The sequence below is a fragment of the Mesitornis unicolor genome, unplaced genomic scaffold (assembly GCF_000695765.1).
Source record: "Mesitornis unicolor isolate BGI_N332 unplaced genomic scaffold, ASM69576v1 scaffold31201, whole genome shotgun sequence".
NCBI classification, from domain to species: Eukaryota; Metazoa; Chordata; class Aves; order Mesitornithiformes; family Mesitornithidae; genus Mesitornis; species Mesitornis unicolor.
In genome coordinates, this window is record NW_010163624.1 from 1945 (window position 1) to 14277 (window position 12333).

Below are 12333 nucleotides of genomic sequence, written 5' to 3' on the forward strand. Positions count from 1 at the left end.
AGATAGTTACTAGCAGAGCAGTCTGTTAATCCTTTATTTTATCATTCTTGAAAGACTGCAGTTTGTTTTACCCTGTGGTTCAGGATCAAACTGCAGTCAGTTATAACAATAAGACCTAAAAAATGGAGAAAAAAGTTCCTTTAGTTTGTGTCAGTTAATATGAGTAGAATTAAGTTGTTTAGCTGACGTCCTAAAAGTGGACCAGTTAGAGGCTTTCTTAACACAAATGTGTAAAGTTTTGATTATTTATTAATATTGTGCTGAGATATAACTCTAGGGGGGAAAAGCATTCTTATATTGTATTATACCTCTGCTTTTATTATACTATGAGTATATGAAAATGTATGGTTACATAGTGCTTAATAAGCCTGAAGGACATTTTTGGCTTAATGTAACTGCTTTGCTTGTATTTCAGGGAAATTATCAATTCACTGAATGTATATTAACAGTCAGCAGTGGTTGGTAAGCAGTCATTTGATGTTTGTTTTTAATCATAACAGGAATTTCCATTTTTTACCTTGACGACCTTTCCATCAGGCTTCCTTGTCCATGTTGGTGGTGTTGTCAGTGCACGGTCTGTGAAGCTCTTGGATCGCATTCACAATCCCGGTATGTTAACACAGTAACAGCTTCCTTGCCTAAGTCCAGTTGTAATGATCACATACTTCTAGTCTTCGTAACTTTGTAACATATCAGTATTTGGATAGATGCAAATCTATTCTAACAATGTGTATTAAAAGCAGTATTTTTCTGAGAATCATGTAAGCTGGAAAAAAAATAGTTATTCAGAGACTATGTTTTTAGTGAGAAATGTTTCAGCAAGTTAATGTAATAAAAAAGTACTTTGAATGCAGTAAATTTGTGCTAAAAATTGTCTTTGAATTATTGAGGGTTTAATTACTTTTTACCACATTTTAATATTAAAACTTGATGCAAAATTTCCATTCAAATACAAATAAGAATAAATACTTGATCTTAACTTGAATGTTTTCTAATTTTCAGCTCCTTGAGATCCTTAAAGACTAATCAATTTGTTTCTGTTCATAAAAACATACACTGAACAGTGCTTTAAGATTTTTATTTAAAAATAAAAATACCTGGGAACCCTAGTACTGAAACATGTGTATTTTGCATGTTCTCATTCTGACATCAGAATTAAGTGAGTTTAGACTATGAAGACTTTGTTGTTATATTCACTGAGACAAGCTGAGGGATACTCTGTACAAAGGTAGAGTTAACAGTGAACTTAAAAATACAGACAGAAGAGAGTAAAAAATATCACCTGGAGTGATTTTGCAGACACTAGTCAGGAGTAATAAAACAAAGTATGTGCAAATGCATCTTTAAAAGCAATATAAAAAAATATCTTTCTTTTTCCTTTTCTTCTTCTTCTTCCTGTGGCCCAAGGCAAATAATTCTGCAAGCAGGTAGATTGTTGCTGATCTAAATATTCAATAAACTGACAATATGAATTAAAATCCGAGAGTTAATTTGAATTTTTAATAAAACTACTTTAAGAGATTTTTTTTGTTTAAAGCACATGAGTGCACAATATTGTTCTTTTCCTAATTTTAAGATTTCTTTACACAGTGGAGAGAAGATTAAAACAAATGTCAAACTATAATTTATGTGTGAATCCTCCTTTTCTTTGCCACAACATTGTCTTAGGCTTCTGTATTGTCAACTGATTTCTGATACAGGTCACGTATATGCAACATTTCCTGTGTGATAAATTTATTTAAGACAAAATTTAAAAAAAAATCAATTATGCTTAGACATTTTGAAAACTTAATTTCTTGCATTTTGCACTCCTTTATTTTTACCAGCTGGCTGAAAGTAGGATAAGTAGTGAGAGAAGCAGAGATGCAGATTTGCACAACTAAGTGCATCTTTGCAGTGTTTTTGTGGGACTTGTAGATTGCTCCTGACAAGTGTATGTAAGATGCATGATGCTTGAACTCAGTATATTGCAAAACAATGAAAAGAAAAGGGTAAATGAAGGCATGTGGCTTTGTGAGGGAACGTGAAGAAGCAGAAAGAAAATTCTGATATAGTGATGATCATACTAAGTATTTGAGTCAAATAAGTCTGTAAAATATTAATGGAAGCAAATAAACCAGCAACTGAATAAACAGGAAGATGTAGAAGAGGAACGAATATTTCAAGGGGCATGGGTTGAGAGCTTATTAAGATAAGACAATAATTGCTATATACTGTACACTTTGATCACGCCTAGTGCTAGATTGCTATAGCATGCTCCTTTATTCCCTTTCTATTTCAGCCTCTTATTAACTCTGCTGTCTGTCTTTCCAGTTCCTGTGGAGTGGTGTTGTCAATTGTGTTCTTGTTGGTAGTTTTTTTTTCACTATTCTGCTCCTATAACTGATCTGCTAATTTGCTGTTTTGAACTCAGCCTTTGTCGGAATTATGAGTAACACAAGATCATACAAACTGCTAGACTGGAATAGTTTCAATTCAGGTATTTTACTAGTCATTCAGTACTACATATGCTGACAGAAATTATGGCAGCTCAGTGAAGTTCTTAGAAATGCTGTAGGATATTTAGGTTAATGCTTCAAATTTTAATCTGTTTAACCATCAAATGCCTAAATGTCTTGTTTTAATGTTGTTAAAGGCTTTCTTTAAAATTTCAAAACATTGTTTTAGTATAAAATAGTGTTGCTAAGAATAATTTAATATCAATCTGGAAAGCTGAATGTTCAGATGACTGTTTTGTAGTAGCTCTCAGTTCAGTGTCCATGAAGCAAATAAAAAAAAAAAGAGAATGGATTCTTATTTATACAGTTGGGATCATGTCAGGTATGATTTTGTTTGTTTGTTTGTTTTTAAAATATTTTTTATTGGTTTAAATTTTTTTGGGGGGGGAATGTTGGTTGGTTTTATTTTGTTTTGCATGATCTTGCATTTTGTTTAACAATGGCTCTAATTCTGTTAGTTTCAGGAAACTGATGAATGGGTTTGTTCTAAATAATAGACATAAAATTGTCCGAGAGAATGGAAAATAAAGAGGATGATCTGCTTAAAGAGGAGGGTGGTATGTAGTACAGAACTTGTTAATAAGTTTTGTATTGTGAAATGGAGTCAGCTTGCAGGACTTAGAGCGTAATGATTTGAACTTTTTAAATCACTTTAACACCTAACTCAAAAGTGCCCCAATATGCTATTTTAATGCAGTTTTAGGGATCAGTTGCAGAGAGAATGAATGAGTTGATGATGCAGTCTGTGTAGAAGTTACTGGTCTCTTATGAAGAGAAATAAAGGCTTCCCTTCCCCCTCCCCCTTTCCCTCTGGAAATGTAGCATGCTTTGGAAAGGAGAAAAGCATACCTTCTCTGTGTATAATATCCAAGCTAGCAGACCTTGCCAAAATTCCATATTTTTAGAGCTGGCAAAGTAGAAAGGTATAAAGCCTCTGGGAGTTTGTTTCCCCTTGGTACTTCACTGTTGCTGTGCACCTCTGTCTCATTAGTCTTTGAATGTTGCAGTGTCATACCTAAAACCTCATTTTAAATTACCAATATACTTTTTTAATTTTACAAATAGTTCAATAATAGATAATGCCTAAAATCTTAGGCTCATTTTTGTATCCTTGTTGCTTGCTACAGTGAGCATCCTGTAATATAATTATGAGGTTTACTTGTTTTTATGTGCTTGTTCTGAAGTGATACCTTTTAAAAATAATTTTCCTTCCCATAAGAAAATAGTATTATGGAATCCTCAGATCTATTACTGGTATAGCATAGTCTATATGAAAAGGTGATGAAGATGAATCTGAAAAATAAAGATAGAGACACAAGAGCACAAATTCATAGAAAAGAGGGCACATAATACCGCAGAAGAAATACTCTGGTGCTGTCTCTGAAAAAGGATGTTAAAGATGTACTCTATAAATATAACAACATGAAAGGAATCCTGGATCAAGGAGACTGGATCTTTTTAAAGTTTCTCCCCAGGGTTGAATACAGAGAAGGTTCCTTAGGAAGTGCAAGGAACTTGCTGAATAGAGACTGATTTTGCATATGGCTGTTACATAGCACTAGCACATACACTGTTCTCAGATAATTAAATTTTTAAACTCCTCACTCAGGAAACTACTTCAGGAGTCAGAAACATGCAAGGAGAAAAGATGGTAAATATAATTCATAAAGATCTCTTGAGCAGCTTGTTTTGATACCCAGACTTGCTATTGGACTGAGAAATTCTCCAGAACTCTGATTTTGTATGTGAGGAAACACAAGAGGAAGGCTTGAATGTGTTTTGATTCTGTGACTGAATGCTTTTCTTCCACAGAAAACCAAACATACAGTGAATGCAAATTACATTTCATACTGCTGTCTGGGAGGGTAAATGTGACATACTTGTAAGAACACAGTAGAAAATGACAGAATGTTTTTGTTAGTGTCTGATGTGGCTATCTTTCAGAACCAGTAGAAAAAAAAAACCAAACATTTAAAGCTTAACCTCTTGCCTTTTTTTGGAGAATTTCCAGGTTGACTTCTTGTACATTGGTGTATGTTGATAGGATAACGAGAGGTCAAGGCAGTTGTCAGAGGCTTTTCTGAACACAATGAGGGGTACAGTGTTTTTTAGTAATATTTTAATCTGCCTTTCCAGAGGAGTGAATATTCCTAAATGGTTTTTATGGTTAATGTGAATGGTGTTTGAATATTCTTTTTTGGAGCAGATTCACTCTTGTATTAATGAAATAATTTTCTTTGGGATTGTGCAGTATTTTGTATAGCTCTGAGTAGATATTTCTGTAACTGAATAAAGGATGGTCACTGTCAGCGAGTATAGAATAGTATTCCTGTGTTTTGTTAGAGATTTTTAAATTAATAAACTTGGCATTTAAAACCTTTGATTTAGATTTTTTTTTAACCTAAAAGTAAGTAATGCTGTTTAATCCATTGATACTGATTTAAAAGTGTCCCTGATATTTGGCTAAATATCTAGTAAAGCTGTTGCTTATTGCACCACTACAGTTTAGCTTTGAACTGATAGTACACAAGAGAGAGAACCTTGGTTTTGGAGAAAATTGTATTCTTGCACATAACTCTTCCTAATTTCAAAATGTGGGGCTTGACTAAAACTATTATCTTCATGCGATTTTACTTCATGATTGCTGTGAGTTTTGTCAGTCTTATGACGAGTCACTCTGTGGTTGCAAAGATAGAGTTGTAGAACTTCTTCCCTGGCTCAAAATATATTATTGTTAGAAGAAAACGGTAATTGTTCTAGTTGAAAAGACACTTTCCTAACTACTACATAATTATGGGCAAACATATCCTTGTAAAATGTCTGTAGACAGTATTGTAGGAAAATGGCAGAGAACTAAGATAAGTTCTAATTGACCGTAACAGGATTAAAGAAAAACTCTGGATAAATGTTGATGTATAAGATCATTATCTGAGCTGAATTAAGCACAAGTGATTTTTCTTCTAAGACTAAAGTTTCTCAATATTTCATGTGTTCTTATTAAAAAAATCAGCTTTGTCTTATTTCTGGTTTGATTTGTACTTTGGATTTTGTTAGTGCTATTTATCTTTGATCTTTTGCATTAATATTTTCAATGTTTTTTTAGGATTTGAGTTTTTGGTCTAGCTTAATGCAGTCTCACAGAGGTCCTGAACTCACTCCAAAAGGAAGGAGGAAGGGCTTCTTGGATCTAGAAGTTGAGAGGCTTCTCTGACTAATTTGTCTAAAAACAAAATAAACAGTTGCGAGTGTATAGAAATAATGGTGAGACCGTGTGGATGTAACAAGAAAAAGCCCGACGAGTTTAAACAATGACTAGGAACTGAAGAGGCAGTATAATTTCGTGCCAAATAATGCCATCCTGTTTCTGCAGTTGTGTAGTGAGGTAGCTAGTGTGCATGGCAGTCAGCAAGAAAGCGGCAGTCTTGTCTGTGAACGTGTATCTGTGCTTTTTGATAAGTTAATTTTTTAGTGTTTAAAATTCTGTATGTTTCTTTCAAGGACTGTATTAGATAGATTAGTAGTATTGTTGCTTGTTTTAAGGTTCAAGCTAGTTTGGCTTGTTCAAGTATTTAAATCATACTTGTAGATCATTTTGTGATACTGCTTATGAAGAAGATAAAACGTAAATTAAGACCTGTCTTGTTACAGCATAGTGTCTCCAGCTTTGGGTAACAGTCCCCCATTGTAGGATGAATGTCTGATTGAAATAATAACTGAAAGCTGGAGCAGCAGTTACATATTTATGTCTGGCACACTGATTTTCTAGAGACAAATTAATTTCTGATATTTAACAACCTTTTATAATTCTAAAGAAATATGATGAAGCTTAAACCTTTATTTTTAAGTGTTATCCTAATAGTTTAATTTCAGGTTTAATTTTTAATATGTAAATATATAAGTATTTGAACATGGTTTTTTGTCTTCAAATGCTGTATCTTTTGATTTTATTCGATTTTTAAAGAAATTTTATTAAAGTTGTATCATATGGTAGTTTAGCTATAAATTAAATTGTTACTGCCATTTTGGTACTATTGCAAGACTTTTTTTTTTTGAGATGATAGTTTTTTGCAGCTTGTGCTGTTCCTATAAGACTCTTGTCTGTGATTAAAAGCAAAATTGCTGTTAGGGCTGTGTAGTTAATGCTTGGTGGTATTTGCATTAGATTTTGTTCAACCAGTTTATGGAAAATTATTGCCTCAAAGACTGCTTTTAATATTTAGATGAGGTTAAATTATGCTCTAGTCTGTCCAAGTGATTCTTGCGTGTTTATTCCTAAGTGCAATCATATATATAACTTGCAGTTTGTGACTGATAGACGAAGTGTAGAACGGTGAAGGTTTGCTTTTTTCACTGTGAAAAAATATCACAGTGGACTATATAAAATACTCGTGTTTAGTGATGTCAGTTATAAGACTTACAAGATGCTAATCTTTAAGTATCTGAGCATGTAAACTGTTCCAAAGAATATTTACTTGAGATGAGGAACAAATGCAGGGAGACATCTCAAGGCTTGCTGTCAGGAATGTTGGGAATATAAAGTTGTTCAGGAATGTATGGCTGAGAGAGTTAGCTGATTGAAAGTTAAGGTAGTATTCCAAAAGCCAAAGTTTGAATTAGGATTTTTATAATCTCTTCTAATCAGAAACTAGGGAGCTTCTGTGAATTCTGTTTTATACTTAAAGTAACTTTTTTTTTTCTCTTTTGTAAGAAAAAAAACCCCAGAGTATTCTTTAGCTTCCTACCAGTGATGTAGGTTTTTAAATGGATTTTGGAATATACTAAAAGAATTCAGGAGTTTTAATGGGAATATTCCTAAGAGGAACCTTTCTGCTGCTTCTCCATATTGGGGTATATCTTGGTATTAAATTCAACACTCCTCAGTAGTGAGCTGCCACTAAAAGGAATGATGCTCCTTTTCTATATGATTTCTGTCATGTGCTCTTGCAGTCTTCTGGTGGTCATGTAGTGATTTGGCTTAACTGACCCAATAGAAATGTATTCCTGCAAATGAATGGTTTTATGTTCAGTCAGCCAGCTGAAATACCTCATCCTGTAAATGCATGAAAGTTGGATACAGTTTTAAACGTAAGTGTTCTTAAAATTATTTCTTCATCCAAACATAAACCTGCTTTTTTGCACATTCAACAGTTTGGTCTTAGTAAGCGCTGGTGGAAGAAATTTTAGAGGCAAGAGAATTTGGCTTTTTGTACACTTCTGTAATTGTTAAATATTTTAGAAAGATGATAGGAAATTTCAGTATTTATGGGACAAGTACACAGGATTGAATTAAACTTCAAGGTCTGGGAAAGGGTGCTCATCAGCCTAACAAAATCTTCAAACAAACAAACAACAAAAAAATCATACACTTTCCTTTTTCTGTATAAACTGATTAATAGGTTTTAATGAAGAAGATAAAAAGATTAAGGGGGATAAGGAAGGTATAATGGTTCTGCATAGTGAAAGACTCAGAGAATTTGAAAGAGTATTATTGGTGTCATTTTCAATACAACAGAACAGTGAGTCATTTGTAGATTGTGAAAACTTTAATTACGTGATAAATGTAAATATTTACTAAATCATAGAGTATTAAAATAGGTTGAAATGAATCATACAGTTCCCACTTCAGAGTAGTTGTGTCAGGATGTCTAGGAATCCAGCTCTAATACAGTAACCCTTGAGTATGATCTGAGTAATCAAGAGACCTTTCCTTTTTTTTTTTTTTTTTCCCCCCAGTTTTTAAAAATCTGTATGGACCTTGCATAATGCAGATTCTGGGTAAATCTTGAAAGGCCCTGTACAAATGAACTTCTAGCAAATTGCTTTGGAAAGGTGTTGCTTCTTATGAACTGAAAAGTATTGATAGTGTCTAGGGTTATCTGAAGGTGAAAGATTTGGACAGGATGTTGTCCAGTCAACAACAGAGCCTCATAGAAGTCAACTTCATATTTTGAAGGAAAGAGATAGGCGAATTAGTGGTGGATGGAACTGACTCAACATTTAGGGAACAAAATGAATACGGTGCTGTTTGTATCTTCTAAAACTGTTTATTTAAATAATTTTTGGAAGTTTCAGTTGAGGAGGTTTGAGTTGGCACAGTTTTTATAGGATACTGTAGTGTTGACAACATTGTTTCTCATGTCTTCAACTCTAGAAACAGTGTACTGTACTTCCACTTTGTTATAAATAGCATGCCAATTTTGAAATGCTGATAAAACTAGGTTCAATATTCAGCCTTTGGTTTCCAATAAAGGGCACATAATAGGAGTGTGATTTCTGCAAATTTTTTTGCTTAAAGTTGTAGATAAATCTTGCTATAAACTACTCGGTAGATTTGCTAGAAAAGCTTGTGATTGAGTGCTATGTATGCTTGCCTTTTTGCTTCCACCTAGAATCCAGGGCCATTACTTTCTGTAACCATTTCAGTGAGCTGCCATAGTTTTCAGTCTGTACTGTCACCTGATCCAAGCATGCGCCAAAATACCCACTGTTTCTGGCTACTGTCTGCTGAATCTGCTTTGCAAACCCTTAGTTCTTAAGCTTTTGCCTTAGCAAAAAATGACAACAGACACTCTTACATAGTGTACTGGACACATGCCATCCTGCTTCCCTAACTCCTCTAATTGTTTCTGTAAATCCTTAGCTTTACTAAACTTGTAAATGCTACAATGGCATCCCCATGTGAAATTGTGTGGCTCATGTGTCAAAAAAGGCTGCTTGTGAAAATATTTGTCAGAAGAATATGAATGCTACACATTGCACTGCATTCAGTGTTTTGTATCAATATATTATTGCAATGTCGTGGTGTTTGATTTTAATTGTAGACAATAATTTTTGTGTGTTAATATGCAAAGGTAAGTTCACGTAAACGGTGAATGTACAGTATTTTTATATAAAGATACTGATTGTACTTTTGGCCTCTTTTCTGGAGGTAAAAAAAATACTCTATTAAATGTCTTAAGCAGAGGAACCACTCTACAAACAATTGTTATATGCATGACTCGTATTAGAAATTTGTGAACATTTGCAATGAGAATTGTGGGATTTTTTTGAAAGATACTAGGCCTCGTTCTGTTAACACTGAAGTCAATGGCTGGAAAATTGTTCTTATCTCTAATAAGAGTGAAAATGACCCATTATATTACTGTAGTTAATAGTTTTGTTAATTCTGATGTTGAACAGATTCTCATATTACAGGGTTAAATGTTGCTTTAGCCAACATAGTGTTGAGCAACCTCACAACAATATGTGCTCTCCGTTATGGTAAGACATTTGCAGATAACTTGGGTCAGAAAATAGTTTAACTCTGTTAGACACTTGTTCCTCCTTTATAAATTTTTGTGGAGAAAAGTTATATGTTTGCATACAGTTTGGGACCTGTCACTACTATTTATGCCTTTTCTGTTCTTCTCTAGCATATCTGTTCCCTTTCAGCATTTCATTCTGTTTCAGTTTTTACTGTGTCTACATACCTTTTCAGTGTCATATTCTTGTTTGTAATCTTACTCTTTATCTCATAGCACTTTTCCTGTTCATCCCCAGTCACTTAATCTGTTGCTCACTTTCAGTTCCTTCATGACTTCACATTTTCTTGCACTTTTTGTCATAGAGAAGTCATTGGTGACAAGTAGGAGCAGTTTTTGCCAAATGGTACCTAAAGGTGTGTAGAAAAAAGTGGTGATTCAGTAAAATTGGCCTTTTCATCTTTATGTATAGGAAAAAGTTATTTCTCCTTTGCAGGGTTTTTTTCTATGAAGTACAAAAATTTGTGTGGCTGTTCAGTCAATGTTTATAGCCTGTGATCTAGTCTAATTGAGCAAGAATTGTTCTGCATAGTCAGTGAACCACTTTTCCAGCTCCTTATGCTTTTCTGTTAGAGAAATAAACACACATTGATAAACAGTATTCCCATCTGTGATTGGATGGGGAAGGAGGAATTACTCCCAAGATCCATGTCCCTTCCACCAGAATGTGCTTGTGGTCTCACATCTCCCATACAGCTCTTCATTTTGTCAGATGTTGTAGCTTTTGCCTTAAAATGGATTTCCGAAGTTGCTCCCGTCACCAGCCACTGTTGCCATTATCTGGTGGCAGCAATCACAGCCTCTCTTCAAACAGAGGTGCACATGCAAAAGAGAAGATATTTTGCCTCCTACTTTCCTTTGTGTACCACAGATGATTCTGGTAACTGAGCTTGGGAACTCCAGCCTTGTGCTGTGATGGGTTCTTTCTGCGCAATTTCCAGGTTTTGAAAGCTGAAAAGTCTGAGACCTTGCTAGCAGGTACTCCAGCCATCTGAGTCATCGTTACTGTATATCATCTCCAACATTTGATTTTTCCAGTCAATGCAAGTGTTTAAACAGTGTTTCCACATCTGAGAAACAACGAAGTGCAGTGCCTCAAGATTCTACTAGTAATGCGCTGAAACCTGCTGAAAGTGAACTCAGCTATAATGGAACATGATTGATGCTGTTCATGAAAATTCTTAGTCTGTTTTGTGTCTTAATGTTTTTGCCTTGGTTGTGGAGAACCTTCCTAAGAACTATCACTGTAGGTTTGTTTTGGTTGGTTTGTTTTTTTTTTTTTCCTTTCCCTCCTGTTCATTGTTCATTTCTTAAAGCAAAAGTTGGATAAACTTCGGTCTGCACACCGAAGGCTGCTGTTAGTCAGTACAATGCTGAGAGATACGCAAGCATTGACAACCAAAGTTAGGTATAGTTGAATATGCATACCTCTGTGCTCTTTTTTTGTTCCTAATTAGAAAATTAGCATTAGTTTATTTTAGAGAGATGAAAACCTAGTTCTGAATGAAAAGTTAAAGTAAATTAATGAGTGATTACATCTTGCCGTACAATTTTTTTGTTTCAGTAAATTTCAAAATATGTTTGTATCTGCATCTTTCGTTTTTGTTTGTCACATTGTCAGAGAAATTAGTGTATGATATAGGATTATCATACACTATATTTCTAAATACCCCTGATAGTACAAAATTGGTTCCAAATGAATCTCAAGTTTTAACATTGATATTTTAAATTATGATTCGACAAGGAGATCTCAATGTCTACAAGTTTGTATCTGTGTGATTTCAGGGAAATTGTGTAAGAATCTGTCTACTTAGAAGAACCCTTTGTAGCATCTGAGTACCTAGTGTTTGTTACTGTGTTTCCCCTTATTTTATGTAATGACAATTAACATAGTTTTCAACTCAGTTCATTGGTACAGGTAAGCCATTTCAAAAGAAGAAACAGTTTACAAACTCTGATTGTTAATTACAATACTCGTTGACTTCATATGTAAAAAGCTTGTGAGATAAGAGCTTTAGTTCTGGGAAACTAATTGCTGAACAGTTAAAATAAATGGATTGAATAAACTTATTGTAGTAGCACTCTTTTGCATTTTTAATGTAGTAGTCAAGAAAAGCAGGTAGGGATACATTATAACATATAACCTCAAAGACAATAAAGGTAATTATTGGAGGGGAAGGTGGTGTTGCCAGGATACTGAAGCAAAAAAGCATCAACAAATACATAGTCAACAAGATATCTTGTACTTCTCAATGTTATTAATGTAGAAGTAGTTTCAAATACCTATGGCTTCTCAAAGTTCAAAGTGCTGAAATAAGGAGCACAGAGCTGTGTATTTGATTAGTGGTACAATCTTGAACAAACCTTTTTAAAATCAGGTTAACAGAGAGAACTGCTTGCAGTAGGAAAAACTATTGAGGTTATTTCAAAGATGTCAAGTGTATACCAAAGTAAAATATTACTTTATTACTACAAATACTGTTTCATTACTACTACTGCTAGTTTTTCAGTGTTGCAGAATATCTGTGATGCTT

General features: G+C 34.0%; 1 protein-coding gene across 1 annotated transcript in view; it reads left to right on the plus strand.

Annotated features, from left to right (window-relative positions):
* Window positions 1–500: 500 nt before the first annotated feature.
* Window positions 501–12333, plus strand: part of C2CD5 (C2 calcium-dependent domain containing 5) — a gene marked incomplete at both ends in the record, with an annotated part of 29240 nt that continues 17407 nt past the window's right edge. Inside the window, one exon of the mRNA XM_010194037.1 lies at window positions 501–609. Coding sequence (XP_010192339.1) covers window positions 501–609 — 109 coding nt within the window. The remainder of the gene's footprint in view (window positions 610–12333) is intronic.